The sequence below is a fragment of the Ranitomeya variabilis genome, chromosome 6, assembly GCF_051348905.1.
Source record: "Ranitomeya variabilis isolate aRanVar5 chromosome 6, aRanVar5.hap1, whole genome shotgun sequence".
Classification (NCBI taxonomy): Eukaryota; Metazoa; Chordata; class Amphibia; order Anura; family Dendrobatidae; genus Ranitomeya; species Ranitomeya variabilis.
In genome coordinates this window covers 2,448,567-2,471,410 of record NC_135237.1, presented here as the reverse complement: position 1 = coordinate 2,471,410, position 22,844 = coordinate 2,448,567, and the positions used below count along the sequence as shown (strand labels likewise).

General features: G+C 52.3%; 1 protein-coding gene across 1 annotated transcript in view; it reads right to left on the bottom strand.

Annotated features, from left to right (window-relative positions):
* The window catches only part of GBX1 (gastrulation brain homeobox 1), a 174,888-nt gene extending 158,550 nt beyond the window's left edge, over positions 1 to 16,338 (bottom strand). Inside the window, exon 1 of the mRNA XM_077267740.1 lies at positions 15,936 to 16,338. Coding sequence (XP_077123855.1) covers positions 15,936 to 16,338 — 403 coding nt within the window. The remainder of the gene's footprint in view (positions 1 to 15,935) is intronic.
* Between the last annotated feature and the right edge of the window lie 6,506 nt (positions 16,339 to 22,844).

The window sequence follows — 22,844 nt, the reverse complement described above, 5'->3', positions numbered from 1 at the left end:
AGGGAAGGCAGCGGACAGCCGCCTGTTGTGAATTCCGTTCTCGGACTCCCTCCTGTGGTCATGAATGATACTTCGGCGAGTTCTGTCCGTGGACTCCCTCTGGTGGCTGTGAGTGGAACTGCTGGTTCTGAGGTTGCTCCCTCAGCTGCCCTCGTTTGCGGCTAGGCTGGCTTCTCTATTTAACTCCACTCAGATCGTTACTCCATGCCAGCTGTCAATGTATTAGCACTGGTTCAGATCTCTCTCGGATCTTTCTGATGACCTGTCTACTCCAGCGAAGCTAAGTCTCTGCTAGTTCATTTTGTTGTTCATAATATGAACATATTGAATATATTTCTTAGTACTTGCTAAGTTCTAGTCCAGATTGCTAACATGATATTGCCTTGCTAGCTGGAAGCTCTGGGTTGCAGAGTGGCACCTCCGCACCGTGAGTCGGTGCGGGGGTCTTTTTGCACACTCTGCGTGGCTTTTTGTAGCTTTTTGTGCTGACCGCATAGATCCCTTTCCTATCCTCAGTCTATCTAGTAAGTCTGGCCTCCTTTGCTGAAACCTGTTTCATCCCTGTGTTTGTGACTTTCCTCTTAACTCACAGCTAATATATGTGGGGGGCTGTCTTTACCTTTTGGGGAATTTCTCTGAGGCAAGGTAAGGCTTATTTTCCTATCTTTAGGGGTAGTTAGCGCTTAGGCTGTGAAGAGGCGTCTAGGGAGAGTTAGGTATGCTCCACAGCTATTTCTAGTGTGTGTGTTATAGGATTAAGATTTGCGGTCAGCAGAGTTCCCACTTCCCAGAGCTCGTCCTGTCTTCTAGTTGAACCATCAGGTCATTCCAGGTGCACCTAACCACCAGGTCCATAACAGTACAGCTGGCCCACAAAGTGTTAATGCATCTCAATAGAGGGATAAGAGAAGTTCTGAGACCATTTTTTTTTCTCTGCAGTGTGTTTTGTCTTTCTTTTCCCCTTAACCTCTGGGTGGTTCAGGACTCAGGTGTAGATATCGACATTCAAGGTCTGTCCTCTTGTGTTGATCACCTCACTATGAGGGTACAAAGCATTCAAGATTATGTAGTTCAAAATCCTATGTTAGAGCCTAGAATTCCAATTCCTGATTTGTTTTTTGGAGATACATCTAAATTTCTGAATTTCAAAAATAATTGTAAACTGTTTCTTGCTTTGAAACCCCGCTCCTCTGGTGACCCCATTCAGCAAGTAAAAATCATTATTTCTTTGTTACGTGGCGACCCACAAGACTGGGCATTCTCCCTTGCGCCAGGAGATCCTGCATTGCTTAATGTAGATGCGTTTTTTCTGGCGCTTGGATTGCTTTATGACGAACCTAATTCTGTGGATCAGGCAGAGAAAATCTTGCTAGCTTTGTGTCAAGGTCAGGATGAAGCGGAGGTATATTGCCAGAAGTTTAGAAAGTGGTCTGTGCTTACTCAATGGAATGAGTGTGCCCTTGCAGCAATTTTCAGAAAAGGTCTTTCTGAAGCCCTTAAGGATGTTATGGTGGGGTTTCCCACGCCTGCTGGTCTGAATGAATCAATGTCCTTGGCCATTCAGATCGATCGGCGCTTGCGTGAACGCAAGGTTGTGCGCCATTTGGCGGTGTCCTCTGAGCAGAGGCCTGAGCCTATGCAATGTGATAGGACTTTGACCAGAGCTGAACGGCAAGAACACAGACGTCAGAATGGGCTGTGTTTTTACTGTGGTGACCCCACTCATGCTATCTCTGATTGTCCTAAGCGCACTAAGCGGTTCGCTAGGTCTGTCACCATTGGTACTGTACAGCCTAAATTTCTTTTGTCCGTTACTCTGATTTGCTCTTTGTCGTCCTACTCTGTTATGGCATTTGTGGACTCAGGCGCTGCCCTGAATTTGATGGACTTAGAGTTTGCCAGGCGCTGTGGTTTTTTCTTGGAGCCCTTGCAGTATCCTATTCCATTAAGGGGAATTGATGCTACGCCTTTGGCCAAGAATAAGCCTCAGTACTGGACTCAGTTGACCATGTGCATGGCTCCTGCACATCAGGAAGATGTTTGCTTTTTGGTGTTGCATAATTTGCATGATGTGGTCGTGTTGGGTTTGCCATGGCTACAGGTCCATAATCCAGTATTGGATTGGAAATCAATGTCTGTGTCCAGTTGGGGTTGTCAGGGGGTACATGGTGACGTTCCGTTGCTGTCAATTTCTCCTCCTACTCCTTCTGAAGTCCCTGAGTTTTTGTCGGATTACCGAGATGTATTCGATGAGCCCAAATCCAGTGCCCTACCTCCTCATAGGGATTGTGATTGTGCTATTAATTTGATTCCTGGTAATAAATTTCCTAAGGGACGACTTTTCAATTTATCTGTGCCGGAACACGCCGCTATGCGGAGTTATATAAAGGAGTCCTTGGAGAAAGGGAATATTCGCCCGTCGTCATCACCGTTGGGAGCAGGGTTCTTTTTTGTGGCCAAGAAGGATGGTTCTCTGAGACCTTGTATAGATTACCGCCTTCTCAATAAAATCATGGTCAAATTTCAGTACCCTTTGCCTCTACTATCTGATTTGTTTGCTCAGATTAAGGGGGCTAGTTGGTTCACCAAGATAGATCTTCGAGGGGCGTATAATCTTGTGCGTATTAAACAGGGCGATGAATGGAAAACAGCATTTAATACGCCCGAGGGCCATTTTGAGTACCTTGTGATGCCATTCGGGCTTTCTAATGCTCCATCTCTGTTTCAGTCCTTTATGCATGACATCTTCCGAAAGTATTTGGATAGATTCATTATTGTATATTTGGATGATATTTTGGTCTTTTCGGATGATTGGGAGTCTCATGTGAAGCAGGTCAGAATGGTGTTCCAGGTTCTTCGTGCTAATTCTTTGTTTGTGAAGGGGTCTAAATGTCTCTTCGGAGTTCAGAAGATTTCCTTTTTGGGTTTCATTTTTTCCCCTTCTACTATCGAGATGGATCCTGTTAAAGTTCAGGCCATCTATGATTGGACTCAGCCTACATCTGTGAAGAGCCTTCAGAAATTCTTGGGCTTTGCTAATTTTTACCGTCGCTTCATCGCTAATTTTTCTAGTGTTGTTAAACCGTTGACTGATTTGACCAAGAAAGGTGCTGATGTGGTGAATTGGTCCTCTGCGGCCGTTGAGGCTTTTCGGGAGTTGAAACGTCGTTTCTCTTCGGCCCCTGTGTTGTGTCAGCCAGATGTTTCGCTCCCTTTTCAGGTCGAGGTTGATGCTTCTGAGATTGGAGCAGGGGCTGTTTTGTCTCAAAGATCTTCTGATGGCTCTGTGATGAAGCCATGTGCTTTCTTTTCTAGAAAGTTTTCGCCTGCTGAGCGTAATTATGATGTTGGCAATCGGTAGTTGTTGGCTATGAAGTGGGCGTTCGAGGAGTGGCGACATTGGCTTGAGGGAGCCAAGCATCGCGTAGTGGTCTTAACGGATCACAAAAATCTGACTTATCTCGAGTCTGCTAAGCGGTTGAATCCTAGACAGGCTCGATGGTCGCTGTTTTTCTCCCGTTTCAATTTTGTGGTTTCATACCTTCCGGGTTCTAAGAATGTGAAGGCCGATGCCCTTTCAAGGAGTTTTGTGCCTGATTCCCCGGGAGTTCCTGAGCCGGCTGGTATTCTCCAAGAGGGGGTAATTCTGTCTGCCATCTCACCTGATTTGCGGCGGGCGCTGCAGGAGTTTCAGGCTGATAGACATGACCGTTGTCCAGCAGAAAAACTGTTTGTCCCTGATAGATGGACTAGTAGAGTTATCTCTGAGGTTCATTGTTCGGTGTTGGCTGGTCATCCTGGGATTTTTGGTACCAGAGATTTGGTGGCTAGGTCCTTTTGGTGGCCTTCCTTGTCACGGGATGTGCGTTCTTTTGTGCAGTCTTGTGGGACTTGTGCTCGGGCCAAGCCCTGCTGTTCTCATGCCAGTGGGTTACTTTTGCCCTTGCCAGTCCCGAAAAGGCCTTGGACGCATGTTTCCATGGATTTTATTTCAGGTCTCTCAAAGGATGTCGGTCATCTGGGTGGTTTGTGATCGCTTCTCTAAGATGGTCCATTTGGTACCCTTGCCTAAGTTACCTTCCTCCTCTGATTTGGTTCCACTATTTTTCCAGCATGTGGTTCGTTTGCATGGCTTTCCGGAGAACATCGTGTCGGACAGAGGTTCCCAGTTTGTTTCAAGGTTTTGGCGGTCCTTTGGTGCTAAGATGGGCATTGATTTGTCTTTCTCTTAGGCTTTCCATCCTCAGACAAATGGCCAAACCGAACGAACTAATCAGACCTTGGAGACCTATCTGAGATGCTTTGTTTCTGCTGATCAGGATGATTGGGTGACCTTCTTGCCATTGGCTGAGTTCGCCCTTAATAATCGGGCCAGTTCGGCTACTTTGGTTTCGCCTTTTTTTTGTAATTCTGGTTTTCATCCTCGTTTTTCTTCTGGGCAGGTTGAGCCTTCGGACTGTCCTGGTGTGGATTCTGTGGTGGACAGGTTGCAGCAAATTTGGACTCATGTACTGGACAATTTGACATTGTCCCAGGAGAAGGCTCAACGTTTCGCCAACCGCCGTCGCTGTGTTGGTCCCCGACTTCGTGTTGGGGATTTGGTTTGGTGGTTGTCGTCTCGTCATGTCCCTATGAAGGTTTCTTCTCCTAAGTTTAAGCCTCGTTTCATTGGTCCTTATAAGATTTCCGAAATTCTCAATCCTGTGTCGTTTCGTTTGGCCCTTCCAGCTTCTTTTACCATCCATAATGTGTTCCATAGGTCGTTGTTGCGAAGATATGTGGCGCCTATGGTTCCCTCCGTTGACCCTCCTGCTCCGGTGTTGGTCGAGGTGGAGTTGGAGTATGTGGTGGAGAAGATTTTAGATTCTCGTATTTCGAGATGGAAAATTCAGTCCCTGGTCAAATGGAAGGGCTATGGTCAGGAGGATAATTCCTGGGTTTTTGCCTCCGATGTCCATGCGGCCGAGTTGGTTCGTGCCTTTCATTTGGCTCGTCCTGATCGGCCTGGGGGCTCTGGTGAGGGTTCGGTGACCCCTCCTCAAGGGGGGGTACTGTTGTGAATTCCGTTCTTGAACTCTCTCCTGTGGTCATGAATGATACTTCGGCGAGTTCTGTCCGTGGACTCCCTCTGGTGGCTGTGAGTGGAACTGCTGGTTCTGAGGTTGCTCCCTCAGCTGCCCTCTTTTGCGGCTAGGCTGGCTTCTCTATTTAACTCCACTCAGATCGTTACTCCATGCCAGCTGTCAATGTATTAGCACTGGTTCAGATCTCTCTCGGATCTTTCTGATGACCTGTCTACTCCAGCGAAGCTAAGTCTCTGCTAGTTCATTTTGTTGTTCATTTTGTACTGAATATATTTCTTAGTACTTGCTAAGTTCTAGTCCAGCTTGCTAACATGATATTGCCTTGCTAGCTGGAAGCTCTGGGTTGCAGAGTGGCACCTCCGCACCGTGAGTCGGTGCAGGGGTCTTTTTGCACACTCTGCGTGGCTTTTTGTAGCTTTTTGTGCTGACCGCATAGATCCCTTTCCTATCCTCAGTCTATCTAGTAAGTCTGGCCTCCTTTGCTGAAACCTGTTTCATCCCTGTGTTTGTGACTTTCCTCTTAACTCACAGCTAATATATGTGGGGGGCTGTCTTTACCTTTTGGGGAATTTCTCTGAGGCAAGGTAAGGCTTATTTTCCTATCTTTAGGGGTAGTTAGCGCTTAGGCTGTGAAGAGGCGTCTAGGGAGAGTTAGGTACGCTCCACAGCTATTTCTAGTGTGTGTGTTATAGGATTAGGATTTGCGGTCAGCAGAGTTCCCACTTCCCAGAGCTCATCCTGTCTTCTAGTTTAACCATCAGGTCATTCCAGGTGCACCTAACCACCAGGTCCATAACAGCCGCCATTGTGAGACTGACAGGAGACAGGCCTCTACAGGGATCTGAGCCCTGCCACAGGGAGATAGAAGGGAAGGCAGCGGACAGCCGCCATTGTGAGACTGACAGGAGACAGGCCTCTACAGGGATCTGAGCCTGCCATGGGGAGATAGAAGGGAAGGCAGCGGACAGCCGCCATTGTGAGACTGACAGGAGACAGGCCTCTACAGGGATCTGAGCCCTGCCACAGGGAGATAGAAGGGAAGGCAGTGGACAGCCACCATTGTGAGACTCTGACAGGAGACAGGCCTCTACAGGGATCTGAGCCTGCCACGGGGAGATAGAAGGGAAGGCAGCGGACAGCCGCCATTGTGAGACTGACAGGAGACAGGCCTCTACAGGGATCTGAGCCCTGCCACAGGGAGATAGAAGGGAAGGCAGCGGACAGCCACCATTGTGAGACTCTGACAGGAGACAGGCCTCTACAGGGATCTGAGCCCTGCCACAGGGAGATAGAAGGGAAGGCAGCGGACAGCAGCCATTGTGAGACTGACAGGAGACCGGCCTCTACAGGGATCTGAGCCCTGCCACAGGGAGATAGAAGGGAAGGCAGCGGACAGCCGCCATTGTGAGACTCTGCCAGGAGACAGGCCTCTACAGGGATCTAAGCCCTGCCACAGGGAGAGAGAAGGGAAGGCAGTGGACGGCCGCCATTATGAGACTGACAGGAGACAGGCCTCTACAGGGATCTGAGCCCTGCCATAGGGAGATAGAAGGGAAGGCAGCGGACAGACAGGAGACAGGCCTCTACAGAGATCTGAGCCCTGCCACAGGGAGATAGAAGGGAAGGCAGCGGACAGCCGCCATTGTGAGACTCTGACAGGAGAGAGGCCTCTACAGGGATCTGAGCCCTGCCACAGGGAGATAGAAGGGAAGGCAGCAGACAGCCACCATTGTGAGACTCTGACAGGAGACAGGCCTCTACAGGGATCTGAGCCTGCCACAGGGAGATAGAAGGGAAGACAGCAGACAGCTGCTATTGTGAGAGGATTTTCACTGCATTTCTGGAAGGGCAAGTCTCCTCAGAGGGAAGAAAACAGCTCAGCCACTGAGGTGTAACTGAGTGAGGGTCTCCACAGAGAGAGAACCTGAAAGCTGCCAATATCACACTGAGAAACTGCCCGTCTGCAAATGTTCATCTGTAAGGAGTAGGCCGACCCGTTTACCTTACAACTGTACATAGTTATCTACCAGATCACCTCCAGTAAAATCAGTTCTAAATACAAGCTACCTCTGTCATCTCTGGGGAATATCAACATATAGTCGGTTGGATCATCACATTTTTTGGGGAGTTTGTCACCACCATTGTACTAAACTTACTCTACTGTTTGATCTGATTGAAAGGATAAAAATGCCCCGACAGTGCATCAGTCATCCGGACAGATTCTGCTGTGTGTGTGGTTCTTTTACACCAAAAGGCCAAGTACGTTCAATCACTCATGATATTAAAAAGATGAACCAGATGTACTTTAAGTGTCCACTTGGTGATCAAGACAAAACTTGGGCCCCTCATGTGATATGCTCAAGTTGTTCAAATGGTCTTTGTGACTGGTTGAATATGAGGAAAGTAGCTATGCCATTTGGTGTTCCCATGATTTGGAGAAAACCCCAAAATCATAGTGATGACTGCTACTTTTTTATTTTGTCAAACTGCAGGGTTTTTCTACAAAGAACAAGCATGAGATTAATTACCCTGAACTTGAATCTGCGATTAGGCCTGTTCCACATGATGGTTCCTTGCCAGTTCCTGCACCACCGTTGTCTGGATTGGATGAAAATGAAGTAGAATATGAAGACTATGGAGCTGAAGATACTGGTGAAGACATGGAGACCTCAAGTCAAGATGACTATGTACCTGATGGAGCAGTCGAGCAGCCAGAGCACTTTACTCAACATGAATTAAGTGATCTCATCAGAGACCTTTCTGTCACGGGGGAACTAGGTGAGCGAGAGCTAAAAACCCGGGCCCCTGCAGTTTCCCTCAGACTAGGGAACTCCTGACTGACCCTCTACCTGGAGTTTACACTGATGGTGTGCATGTCCAGGCCTCGAACCTCACCCTAACTCCTGTAATAACCCTAGGCTGATACCTCCGCCCTCCACCCAGTGAAGAGGTAATATTCCAATACCCACAGATAGGACAGACAAGGATAAAGGAAAATGTACATCACGCCGCAGTCACTCAGGATTATACTATAAATGTGCAGGGCAAAATAAATACAAATATAGGAAGGAGTAAATAAGACGGAGGAAAATACACCACCAGCAACGAATCTCCAAACCAGCTCTCCACTCCAGACCGAGATAGCAACGCACAAGACAGAAGCTATACTCGGCGACACCCAATGAACAGGAGAACTATTTAAAGGCCATGGGAATGGCCCAGCATCCAATCCGAGCATCAGGTAAATTAACCCCGGAACAGTTAGACAAAATCTAGCAGACGCCAATGAGCAAATAGTGGTCAACAGCGGGATTACCGCTGTCTGTCGGACGACCTAGTCTGAACAGCGTCCGACATGACACTTTCATTGTCAAAAGACAAAGCTGAACTTCTTGCATCTAGGTTGAAACAGAAGAATCTTCTTCATGATGATGTCAAAGTTTGTTTGTTAATTCTGTTTTTGTATTAACAAACTGTAGTAACACTTAACACAATTTTTCACAGTAGATGGACCAATGGTGTACTGTAACAATGCGAATGGCCTCTTTGAAGAACTGAATCAAGAGTATTTTGCTGCAGATTGGCGATTGTTTATTGACTCATCCCAGAGAAGTTTGAAAGCAGTGTTGCTTCACAATGGAAATACGAAACCATCAATCCCTGTTGCTCACTCATGTCCTCTAAATTTGATTTGGATGCTATACAATATAAGCATCATCAATGGAATATCTGTGGAGATTTGAAAGTGATTGGTCTGCTAATGGGAATGCAAGGAGGTTTCACAGAATATCGTCGCTTCTTGTGTTTATGGGACAGTAGAAATACAGTAGAGCATTATGTTTGCCGTGATTGAGGACAGAGAAACATCTATGCTCCAGGTAGAGACAATGTTCAGCATAATCCTTTAGTTGCTCCAACAAAAATCTTTCTTCCTCCACTAAATAAAAAGGTGGGATTGATTAATAACTTTGTGAAAGCCATGGCAAAGACAAATTCATAAGGGCTCCAGGACATTTCACAGAAATTCTCCAGCATTTCTCCAGCAAAACTGAAGGAAGGGGTATTTGTTGGTTCTCAGGTCAGAGAGCTTATGAGAGATGATGTGTTTGAAGGAACTCTAAATAATAAGGAACTGAGATCTTGGAAAAGCTTCAGGTGGATCTATGAAAACTTTTTAGGAAAAAAAATCTCCAGAATATGTTGAAGGTGTTGAGGAACTGCTAAATGCATACTGGTGTCTTGGATGTCGCAGGTCTCTTGCACTGTTTGCCTTCACATTTAGATTCCTTCCCTCAAAATCTTGAGGATGTAAGTGATGAACTAGGCGAGCGGTTTCACCAGGACATTAAAGTAATGGAACACCACTACCAGGGAGTGACTCCATGATGGCAGATTACTGCTGGATGCTAAATAGGGACAACCCTGAACAATCCTATCAACCACAGTCTAAAGTCAAGCACTTCTCATTTCTGCTCATATTTTGATTTCTATTTTGCATATGAAATTATTTTGATTCAATAAAAACTGTTTTGTAAGGTGAAGGTTTTTTTTGTGATATATAGATTACTGTTTTCTTAATGACGCCAGTATATTTCCTATACCTTATAACAATGATGCTGCTCCATGGAAACTATACGTGCTACAGAAAAACTATAGACATCTGTGAAATCAGGACAAAAAGAGGATTCAGAAAAGTACAAACATATTTTTTTGTAGACCTGTGTTATAAGCACTTGTGTGAATTGGGCATTTAATGCTGTGAAGAAACACATTAAAGGAGTTTTGTGTTTCAACTTTGTGGGTCTCTGCCTTCTCATTGCATAAGTGTGTAGATTATTTCATCATTGGCTCATATTTTGACTTGCCAACCCTCGCCTGTCTCTTGGTTGGAGATTACCGCAGATTTCGCTCACTTGTCTCTTAGCTGGACATTACCGCACGTTTCGATCGCCTGTCTCTTGGTTGGAGACTACCGCAAGTTTCGCTCACTTGTCTCTTAGCTGGACTTTACCGCACGTTTCGATCGCCTGTCTCTTGGTTGGAGACTACCGCAAGTTTCGCTCACTTGTCTCTTAGCTGGACTTTACCGCACGTTTCGATCGCCTGTCTCTTGGTTGGAGACTACCGCAAGTTTCGCTAGTGTCACAAACTTAGGATCTTGCAGCTCTCTGGCCCCCGTTACCCTGCTGACCAATAATGGTATTGAAAGAGGATAAGAAAATGAGCGCACATGATGTGATGGGATGCATATATACCCCCGGTTCCTGGTAGGAACATATATATATACCTCTATCTAGTCACCATCAAGTCACCAACACCACATCAATACGAAAACTATGCTGCCACCACCGACCTTTTATAGGTGGATTGGACACCTGTTTGGTAGTGTGAAATTGCGCAGAGTACAAGAACGAAGCTAGCAAATTTATAATTTTACTCCGGAAGAATCGGCAGTGTTTACAAAAGATACAAATGATATTACAAAAAGAGATAAAATACAAGTATGTAAAAACAGTTATGAAATAAGACAGGATAAAAATACAAAACTTACTAAATCTCAGTCACAGGTATGACGTGTCGATAAAGGGGAGGAGAGATCCCAGAGAAATGATCCAGTACCACGGCATGGTGTTCAGCTGTCTCTCCGGCTCTGAATACATGCCAGAGATGGACGACCCTGTGTTATGCTTCAGCCATAAAACTAAGAACTCCCACTTTGCTGACCTCACATATGGCCTGTTTTCTGGGAGGTGCACATATCTTTAAAAGTTATCAATAACTCATTTTCTTCATATCTTTAGCCTGGAAGCATACAGGCCAAAGGTATTGGCAATATTTTTTCCCTTGCGATCATACCGTATTTTTAGAGTCCAAACACGGTAAGTCTGTAATTTGCTGGTGGGCAGAAATTCATTTCCCAGGTTTCTGATAGCCCTAACTACCTCAAAACGCTGCCATGCATAACCCCAAGTGCCTAGATACTGGAAATCTAATTTTCATGTCTCTGGGATTAATGTGTATTATTGAATTTGACTTTGAGTGTTTTTAGCTTAGAAGACAAAGAGTTTTTTGGATGGAAAAACGCATTCAGCTCTGCTAGTCCTGGCAGGCAACAAAACTCCGCATTCCAAGCTGACCATTTGCTTGAAGAGACGGGGTTGGAAATTCACAGAGAAAGAGAGAGGGGCTGTATGTGGGATTTGGTTCTACAGAGACCAATGGTGGGAGGAGCAGTAGGCCAGCTCTGGTTGTGTCCCCAGAACAATGGAAAATAATTCATATTTTCCTGACAGCTCGCCTGTCTCTTGGTTGGAGGTTACCGCACATTTCGCTCGCCTGTCTCTTGCCTCTGTCCTCTCCTCTTTATCTTGCTGTCATAATGGGGTATGGATACCAACCATCAGTGTGAGATCATTGCCACCTTCATTGGTAATGCCTGACCCTCACTCAGTGTCTCATTGCTGACCCTCACCTGTCTCATTGCTGACCCTCGCCTCTCTCATTGCTGACCCTCACCTGTCTCATTGCTGACCCTCGCCTGTCTCATTGCTGACCCTCACCTGTCTCATTGCTGACCCTCAGTGTCTCATTGCTGACCCTCACCTGTCTCATTTCTGACCCTCAGTGTCTCATTGCTGACCCTCACCTGTCTCATTGCTGACCCTCAGTGTCTCATTGCTGACCCTCACCTGTCTCATTGCTGACCCTCAGTGTCTCATTGCTGACCCTCACCTGTCTCATTGCTGACTCTCACCTGTCTCATTGCTGACCCTCACCTATCTTATTGCTGACCCTCACCTGTCTCATTTCTGACCCTCACCTGTCTCATTGCTGACCCTCAGTGTCTCATTGCTGACCCTCACCTGTCTCATTGCTGACCCTCACCTGTCTCATTGCTGACCCTCAGTGTCTCATTGCTGACCCTCACCTATCTTATTGCTGACCCTCACCTGTCTCATTGCTGACCCTCACCTATCTTATTGCTGACCCTCACCTATCTTATTGCTGACCCTCACCTGTCTCATTGCTGACCCTCACCTGTCTTATTGCTGACCCTCACCTGTCTCATTTCTGACCCTCACCTGTCTCATTGCTGACCCTCAGTGTCTCATTGCTGACCCTCACCTGTCTCATTGCTGACCCTCACCTGTCTCATTGCTGACCCTCACCTGTCTCATTGCTGACCCTCAGTGTCTCATTGCTGACCCTCACCTATCTTATTGCTGACCCTCACCTATCTTATTGCTGACCCTCACCTGTCTCATTGCGGACCCTCACCTATCTTATTGCTGACCCTCACCTGTCTCATTGCGGACCCTCACCTATCTTATTGCTGACCCTCACCTGTCTCATTGCTAACCCTCACCTGTCTCCTGCTTTTTGCCATGCTGGACAGTTTTATGTGGCCTGCCTGCCCTATTTGGTCTGTCTCTTGGTGGTGATGTGTGACTGTCACCTGTCTCCTCTGCTCATTACATGAACTCCTCTCAGCTGTCTCTGTCCTCTCTTTATCTTGGACTCTGCTGCCCTCCTGAGTCTGGCTTTTTTTGTGGTGATTTGGTTTTATTTTATGCATTCATGCTCATGTCGGTCCCCACTCATGTCTCCGTCCCCCACTCATGTCTCTTTCTCCCGCTCGCGACTTTGTTGTCCCAGCTCACACCTCTGGCCCCCGCTCATGTCTCTTTCTCCCGCTCGCGACTTTGTTGTCCCAGCTCACACCTCTGGCCCCCGCTCACGTCTCCGGCCCCCGATCGCGACTTTTTCCCCGCTCGCGTCTTCATTGGCCCCTGCTCCCGTTGCTGACCCCTCACATCTGGCCCCCGCTCACATCTCTGTCCCTCGTTCCCATCTCTGTTCCGCGCCCACATGTCTGACCCCCGCTCATGTCTCGGTCGCCCGCTCACACTCCTGTCCCCCGCTCACGTCTCTGTTCCATGCTCACGTCTTTGTCCCACGTTCTCATCCCTGTCCCCCGCTCACATCTCTGTACCCCGCTCAAGTCTCTGTCCCCTGCTCACGTCTGTCCTCCCGCTTTGTCACCCGCTCACATCCCTTTTGCCCGCCCTCTGTCCCTCGCTCGCCTCTCTGTACCCCGCCCTCGTCTATATCCCCTGCTCATGTCTGTCCCACGTTCACGTCTCTGTCCCCCGCTCACGTCCCTGTTCACCGCTCACGTCTCTCTCCCATGCTCACGTCTGTGTCCCACGTTCTCATCCCTGTCCCCCGCTCACATCCCTGTCCCCCGCTCAAGTCTCTGTCCCCTGCTCACGTCTGTCCTCCCGCTTTCTGTCACCCGCTCACGTCTCTGTTCTCCGTTCACATCCCTTTTGCCCGCCCTCTGTCCCTCGCTCGCCTCTCTGTACCCCAGCTCTTGTCTCCGTCCCCCGCTCACTGTCCTTCTCTTATGTCTCCGTCTCCTGCTCACATCTCCATCAACCGTTCTCTGTTCCTCTCTCACGTCTGTCCCCCGCTCACATCTCCGACCCACGCTTTGTCTGTCCCCGTCTGTCTCCAGCTCATGACTTTGTTGTCCCCCTCTTACATCTGTCTCATCGCTCACATCTGTCCTCCGCTCACATCTGTTCCCCACTCACGTCCCTGTCCCCCTCACGCGTCACTGTCCCTCGCTCACGTCTCTGACCACTCATTTCTCTCCCCCGCTCGTGTCCCTATCCCCTCTCACATCCCTGTCCCCTGCACACGTTCATGTCCCCCGCCCTCTGTCCCTAGCTCATGTCTCTGTCCGCCACTCTCTGTCCCCCGCTCGCATCTCTATCCCCCTCTTTATGTTCCTCGCTCACATCTCTGTCCCAAGCTCACGTCTCTGTCCCCCACTCTCTGTCCCCGCTCACGTCTCTGTCCCCCTCTCTGTTCCTTGCTCATATCTCTATCCCCAGCTCACATTTCTGTCCCCCTCTATCTGTTCCTCGCTCACATCTCTGTCCCCAGCTCAAGTCTCTGTCCCCCACTCTCTGTCCCCCGCTCACGTCTGTCCCCCTCTCTGTTCCTCACTCACATCTCTGTCCCCTTCTTTGTTCCTCGCTCATGTCTCTTTCCCCCGCTCACATCTCTGTCACCCTTTATCTGTATCTCACTCACATCTCTGTCCCCAGCTCACGTCTCTGTCTCCCCGCTCATGTCTCTGTCCCCCTCTCTGTTCCTTGCTCACATCTCTGTCCCCCTCTATCTGTTCCTCACTCACATCTCTGTCCCCAGCTCAAGTTTCTGTCCCCCATTCTCTGTCCCCTGCTCACGTCTGAACCCCTCTCTGTTCCTCGCTCACATCTCTGTCCCCCTCTCTTTGTTCCTCACTCATGTCTGTGTCCCCCACTTGCGTCTCTTTCCCCTCGCTCACATCTCTGTCCCCCACTCTGTCCCCCGCTCACATCTCTGTCCCCCTCTCTCTGTTCCTCGCTCACATTTCTAACCCCATCGCATGTCTTTGTCCCTTGCCCGCATCTCTGTCCCCCACTGGTGTCTCTATCCCCTGCTCACATCTCTGTTCCCCGCTCTCTGTCCTCCGCTTGTGTCTGTCCACAGCTCGCCTCTCTGTTCCCCGCTCGTGCCTCTGTCCTCCGCTCGCATCTCTGTCCCCCACTTGCGTCTCTGTCCCCCCGCTCGCCTCTCTGTCCCCCTCTCCGTGTTCCTTGTTCACATCTCTGTCTCCAGCTCACGTCTGTCCCCTATTTCTGTTCCTTGCTCACGTCTCTGTCCCCCGCTGGTATCTCTGTCCCCCACTCTCTGTCCCCCGCTCTCTGTCCCCCGCTCTCTGTCCCCCGCTCACGTCTCTGTCCCCCACTCACATCTCTGTCCCCCTCTCTCTGTTCCTCACTCATATCTCTGTCTCCAGCTCATCTCTGTCCCCCGCTCTCTGTCCCCCGCTCTCTGTCCCCCGCTCTCTGTCCCCTGCTCTCTGTCCCCCGCTCACGTCTCTGTCCCCCACTCACATCTCTGTCCCCCTCTCTCTGTTCCTCACTCATATCTCTGTCTCCAGCTCATCTCTGTCCCCCACTCTCTGTCCCCCGCTGGTATCTCTGTCCCCCGCTCACGTCTCTGTCCCCCATGCTCTGTCCCCCGCCAACGTCTCTGTCCCCCTCTCTCTGTTCCTCACTCATATCTCTGTCTCCAGCTCTTGTCTCTGCCCCCTCACGTCTCTGTCCCCCACTCTCTGTTCCTCACTCACATCTGTCCCCCGCTCGCGTCTGTCCTCCGCTCACGTCTCTGTCCCCCACTCACATTTCTGTCCCCCTCTTTCTGTTCCTCACTCATATCTCTGTCTCCAGCTCATCTCTGTCCCCCACTCTCTGTCCCCCGCTGGTATCTCTGTCCCCCGCTCACATCTCCATTCCCCACTATGTCCCCCGCTCACATCTCCATTCCCCACTATGTCCCCCGCTCACGTCTCTGTCCCCCATGCTCTGTCCCCCGCCAACGTCTCTGTCCCCCTCTCTCTGTTCCTCACTCATATCTCTGTCTCCAGCTCATCTCTGTCCCCCTCTCTCTGTCTCCAGCTCATCTCTGTCCCCCACTCTCTGTCCCCCGCTGGTATCTCTGTCCCCCGCTCACATCTCCATTCCCCACTATGTCCCCCGCTCACATCTCCATTCCCCACTATGTCCCCCCGCTCACGTCTCTGTCCCCCATGCTCTGTCCCCCGCCAACGTCTGTCCCCCTCTCTCTGTTCCTCACTCATATCTCTGTCTCCAGCTCTTGTCTCTGCCCCTCACGTCTCTGTCCCCCACTCTCTGTTCCTCGCTCACATCTGTCCCCCGCTCGCGTCTGTCCTCCGCTCACGTCTCTGTCCCTCGCTCACATCCTTGTGCCCCGCTCTGTTTCCCGCTCTCTTACCCGCCAGGTTGGAGTAGGATTCGGGGTAGCCGCTTTGCTCCAGACTTTTCTCCTCTGTCTTCTCTGATTCTCGCTCTCTGTTTCCTTCCGCAGAGTTCGGGGATCTCCTCTGAGTTTCCTGAGTATAAAATCCATTGGGAAGTTCTCTGAAGCTGGGAAGAGCAGTGCTGAGGGCCACCATGGAGGGCAGCGCCGGCCCCAGACTGGCACAAAAAGTGGTGTTCAGGCGCTCAGAGTACGAGGACATGGGGGTCATGGGCGGCAGAGTCTGGGGGATCAGCAGGGGTCTGTAGGGCATGAACATGGGGTACCCGGTGTAGAGGACGGGTCCAGGTCTCACTGCGGGGGTCCCAATCAGAGAGTCTATGGAGAAGGTGCTGCCCACCCCGCTGGGTCGGTGCATTGTCCTTGTTGCCCTCCAGTGGGCAATAATGGGGCCAACATACAAGAGGTCTCTGTCTGTGGCAGCGACTGCCAGAATGTGAGCATCTCGCTGTCACATCAGGGAGGGTGAAGCTGGAGGAGGCTCCTGTGTCCTCGCTGCACGCTCCCCCCTGTCATCTGCCAGCTGTGTGCCAGGGAGGGTGGAAGCAGAGACCCCGACGGAGTGCAGAGACCACCACAGAGTGCAGAGACCCCGACACCACAGAGTGCAGAGACCCCGACAGAGTGCAGAGACCCCGACACCACAGAATGCAGAGACCCCAACACCACAGAATGCAGAGACCCCGATAGAGTACAGAGACCCCGACACCACAGAGTGCAGAGACCCCGACAGAGTGCAGAGACCCCGACACCACAGAATGCAGAGACCCCAACACCACAGAATGCAGAGACCCCGATAGAGTACAGAGACCCCGACAGAGTGCAGAGACCCCGACACCACAGAGTGCAGAGACCCCGACACCACAGAGTGCAGAGACCCCGACACCACAGAATGCAGAGACCCCGACACCACAGAGTGCAGAGACCCCGACAGAGTGCAGAGACCCCGACACCACAGAGTGCAGAGACCCCGACACCACAGAGTGCAGAGACCCCGACACCACAGAGTGCAGAGACCCCGACACCACAGAGTGCAGAGACCCCGATAGAGTACAGAGACCCCAACAGAGTGCAGAGACCCCGACACCACAGAATGCAGAGACCCCGATAGAGTACAGAGACCCCGACAGAGTGCAGAGACCACCACAGAGTGCAGAGACCCCGACACCACAGAATGCAGAGACCCCGACAGAGTGCAGAGACCCCGACACCACAGAGTGCAGAGACCCCAACACCACAGAGTGCAGAGACCCTGACACCACAAAGTGCAGAGACCCCGACACCACAGAATGCAGAGACCCCGATAGAGTGCAGAGACCCCGACACCACAGAATGCAGAGACCCCGACACCACAGAGTGCAGAGACCCCGACACCACAGAATGCAGAGACCCCGACAGAGTGCAGAGACCCCGACACCACAGAATGCAGAGACCCCGACACCACAGAGTGCAGAGACCCCGACACCACAGAATGCAGAGACCCCGACAGAGTGCAGAGACCCCGACACCACAGAATGCAGAGAACCCGACAGAGTGCAGAGACCCCGACACCACAGAGTGCAGAGACCCCGACACCACAGAGTGCAGAGACCCCGACACCACAGAATGCAGAGACCCCGACAGAGTGCAGAGACCCCGACACCACAGAATGCAGAGACCCCGACACCACAGAATGCAGAGACCCCGATAGAGTACAGAGACCCCGACAGAGTGCAGAGACCCCGACACCACAGAGTGCAGAGACCCCGACAGAGTGCAGAGACCCCGACACCACAGAATGCAGAGACCCCGACACCACAGAATGCAGAGACCCCGATAGAGTACAGAGACCCCGATAGAGTGCAGAGACCCCGACACCACAGAATGCAGAGACCCCAACACCACAGAATGCAGAGACCCCGATAGAGTGCAGAGACCCCGACACCACAGAGTGCAGAGACCCCGACACCACAGAGTGCAGAGACCCCGACAGAGTGCAGAGACCCCGACACCACAGAGTGCAGAGACCCCGACACCACAGAGTGCAGAGACCCCGACACCACAGAATGCAGAGACCCCGAAAGAGTACAGAGACCCCGACAGAGTGCAGAGACCACCACAGAGTGCAGAGACCCCGACACCACAGAATGCAGAGACCCCGACAGAGTGCAGAGACCCCGACACCACAGAGTGCAGAGACCCCAACACCACAGAGTGCAGAGACCCCGACACCACAGAGTGCAGAGACCCCGACACCACAGAATGCAGAGACCCCGACACCACAGAGTGCAGAGACCCCGACACCACAGAGTGCAGAGACCCCGACACCACAGAATGCAGAGACCCCGACACCACAGAATGCAGAGACCCCGACACCACAGAGTGCAGAGACCCCGACACCACAGAATGCAGAGACCCCGACACCACAGAATGCAGAGACCCCGACACCACAGAATGCAGAGACCCCGACAGAGTGCAGAGACCCCGACACCACAGAATGCAGAGACCCCGACAGAGTGCAGAGACCACCACAGAGTGCAGAGACCCCGACACCACAGAGTGCAGAGACCCCGACACCACAGAATGCAGAGACCCCGACAGAGTGCAGAGACCCCGACACCACAGAGTACAGAGACCCCAACAGAGTGCAGAGACCCCGACACCACAGAGTGCAGAGACCCCGACACCACAGAGTGCAGAGACCCCGACACCACAGAATGCAGAGACCCCGATAGAGTACAGAGACCCCGACACCACAGAGTGCAGAGACCCCGACACCACAGAATGCAGAGTCCCCGATAGAGTACAGAGACCCCGACACCACAGAGTGCAGAGACCCCGACACCACAGAATGCAGAGACCGCGACAGAGTGCAGAGACCCCGACACCACAGAGTGCAGAGACCCCGACACCACAGAATGCAGAGACCCCGACACCACAGAATGCAGAGACCCCGACAGAGTGCAGAGACCCCGACACCACAGAATGCAGAGACCCCGACACCACAGAATGCAGAGACCCCGACACCACAGAATGCAGAGACCCTGACAGAGTGCAGAGACCCCGATACCACAGAATGCAGAGACCCCGACAGAGTGCAGAGACCCCGACACCACAGAGTGCAGAGACCCCGACACCACAGAATGCAGAGACCGCGACAGAGTGCAGAGACCCCGACACCACAGAGTGCAGAGACCCCGACACCACAGAATGCAGAGACCCCGACACCACAGAATGCAGAGACCCCGACAGAGTGCAGAGACCCCGACACCACAGAATGCAGAGACCCCGACACCACAGAATGCAGAGACCCTGACAGAGTGCAGAGACCCCGATACCACAGAATGCAGAGACCCCGATAGAGTGCAGAGACCCCGACACCACAGAATGCAGAGACCCCGATAGAGTACAGAGACCCCGACAGAGTGCAGAGACCACCACAGAGTGCAGAGACCCCGACACCACAGAATGCAGAGACCCCGATAGAGTACAGAGACCCCAACAGAGTGCAGAGACCCCGACACCACAGAGTGCAGAGACTCCGACAGAGTGCAGAGACCCCGACACCACAGAATGCAGAGACCCCGATAGAGTACAGAGACCCCGACACCACAGAATGCAGAGACCCCGATAGAGTACAGAGACCCCGACACCACAGAATGCAGAGACCCCGACACCACAGAATGCAGAGACCCCGACAGAGTGCAGAGACCCCGACTCCACAGAATGCAGAGACCCCAACACCACAGAATGCAGAGACCCCGATAGAGTACAGAGACCCCGACAGAGTGCAGAGACCCCGACACCACAGAGTGCAGAGACCCCGACAGAGTGCAGAGACCCCAACACCACAGAATGCAGAGACCCCGATAGAGTACAGAGCCCCCGACAGAGTGCAGAGACCCCGACACCACAGAATGCAGAGACCCCGACACCACAGAATGCAGAGACCCCGACACCACAGAGTGCAGAGACCCCGACACCACAGAGTGCAGAGACCCCGACAGAGTGCAGAGACCCCGACACCACAGAGTGCAGAGACCCCGACACCACAGAGTGCAGAGACCCCGACACCACAGAGTGCAGAGACCCCGATAGAGTACAGAGACCCCAACAGAGTGCAGAGACCCCGACACCACAGAATGCAGAGACCCCGATAGAGTACAGAGACCCCGACAGAGTGCAGAGACCCCGACACCACAGAATGCAGAGACCCCGACAGAGTGCAGAGACCCCGACACCACAGAGTGCAGAGACCCCAACACCACAGAGTGCAGAGACCCTGACACCACAAAGTGCAGAGACCCCGACACCACAGAATGCAGAGACCCCGATAGAGTGCAGAGACCCCGACACCACAGAATGCAGAGACCCCGACACCACAGAATGCAGAGACCCCGATAGAGAACAGAGACCCCGACAGAGTGCAGAGACCCCGACACCACAGAGTGCAGAGACCCCGACAGAGTGCAGAGACCCCGACACCACAGAATGCAGAGACCCCAACACCACAGAATGCAGAGACCCCAACACCACAGAATGCAGAGACCCCGACAGAGTGCAGAGACCCCGACACCACAGAGTGCAGAGACCCCGACACCACAGAGTGCAGAGACCCCGACACCACAGAGTGCAGAGACCCCGATAGAGTACAGAGACCCCGACAGAGTGCAGAGACCCCGACACCACAGAGTGCAGAGACCCCGACAGAGTGCAGAGACCCCGACACCACAGAATGCAGAGACCCCGACACCACAGAATGCAGAGACCCCGATAGAGTGCAGAGACCCCGACACCACAGAGTGCAGAGACCCCGACACCACAGAGTGCAGAGACCCCGACACCACAGAGTGCAGAGACCCCGACACCACAGAGTGCAGAGACCCCGACACCACAGAGTGCAGAGACCCCGATAGAGTACAGAGACCCCAACAGAGTGCAGAGACCCCGACACCACAGAATGCAGAGACCCCGATAGAGTACAGAGACCCCGACAGAGTGCAGAGACCACCACAGAGTGCAGAGACCCCGACACCACAGAATGCAGAGACCCCGACAGAGTGCAGAGACCCCGACACCACAGAGTGCAGAGACCCCAACACCACAGAGTGCAGAGACCCTGACACCACAAAGTGCAGAGACCCCGACACCACAGAATGCAGAGACCCCGATAGAGTGCAGAGACCCCGACACCACAGAATGCAGAGACCCCGACACCACAGAGTGCAGAGACCCCGACACCACAGAATGCAGAGACCCCGACAGAGTGCAGAGACCCCGACACCACAGAATGCAGAGACCCCGACAGAGTGCAGAGACCCCGACACCACAGAGTGCAGAGACCCCGACACCACAGAGTGCAGAGACCCCGACACCACAGAATGCAGAGACCCCGACAGAGTGCAGAGACCCCGACACCACAGAATGCAGAGACCCCGACAGAGTGCAGAGACCCCGACACCACAGAGTGCAGAGACCCCGACACCACAGAGTGCAGAGACCCCGACACCACAGAATGCAGAGACCCCGACAGAGTGCAGAGACCCCGACACCACAGAATGCAGAGACCCCGATAGAGTACAGAGACCCCGACAGAGTGCAGAGACCCCGACACCACAGAGTGCAGAGACCCCGACAGAGTGCAGAGACCCCGACACCACAGAATGCAGAGACCCCGACACCACAGAATGCAGAGACCCCGATAGAGTACAGAGACCCCGATAGAGTGCAGAGACCCCAACACCACAGAATGCAGAGACCCCGATAGAGTACAGAGACCCCAACAGAGTGCAGAGACCCCGACACCACAGAATGCAGAGACCCCGATAGAGTACAGAGACCCCGACAGAGTGCAGAGACCACCACAGAGTGCAGAGACCCCGACACCACAGAATGCAGAGACCCCGACAGAGTGCAGAGACCCCGACACCACAGAGTGCAGAGACCCCAACACCACAGAGTGCAGAGACCCTGACACCACAAAGTGCAGAGACCCCGACACCACAGAATGCAGAGACCCCGATAGAGTGCAGAGACCCCGACACCACAGAATGCAGAGACCCCGACACCACAGAGTGCAGAGACCCCGACACCACAGAATGCAGAGACCCCGACAGAGTGCAGAGACCCCGACACCACAGAATGCAGAGACCCCGACAGAGTGCAGAGACCCCGACACCACAGAGTGCAGAGACCCCGACACCACAGAGTGCAGAGACCCCGACACCACAGAATGCAGAGACCCCGACAGAGTGCAGAGACCCCGACACCACAGAATGCAGAGACCCCGACAGAGTGCAGAGACCCCGACACCACAGAGTGCAGAGACCCCGACACCACAGAGTGCAGAGACCCCGACAGAGTGCAGAGACCCCGACAGAGTGCAGAGACCCCGACACCACAGAATGCAGAGACCCCGACACCACAGAATGCAGAGACCCCGATAGAGTACAGAGACCCCGACAGAGTGCAGAGACCCCGACACCACAGAGTGCAAAGACCCCGACAGAGTGCAGAGACCCCGACACCACAGAATGCAGAGACCCCGACACCACAGAATGCAGAGACCCCGATAGAGTACAGAGACCCCGACAGAGTGCAGAGACCCCGACACCACAGAGTGCAGAGACCCCGACACCACAGAATGCAGAGACCCCGATAGAGTACAGAGACCCCAACAGAGTGCAGAGACCCCGACACCACAGAATGCAGAGACCCCGATAGAGTACAGAGACCCCGACAGAGTGCAGAGACCACCACAGAGTGCAGAGACTCCGACACCACAGAATGCAGAGACCCCGACAGAGTGCAGAGACCCCGACACCACAGAGTGCAGAGACCCCAACACCACAGAGTGCAGAGACCCCGACACCACAGAGTGCAGAG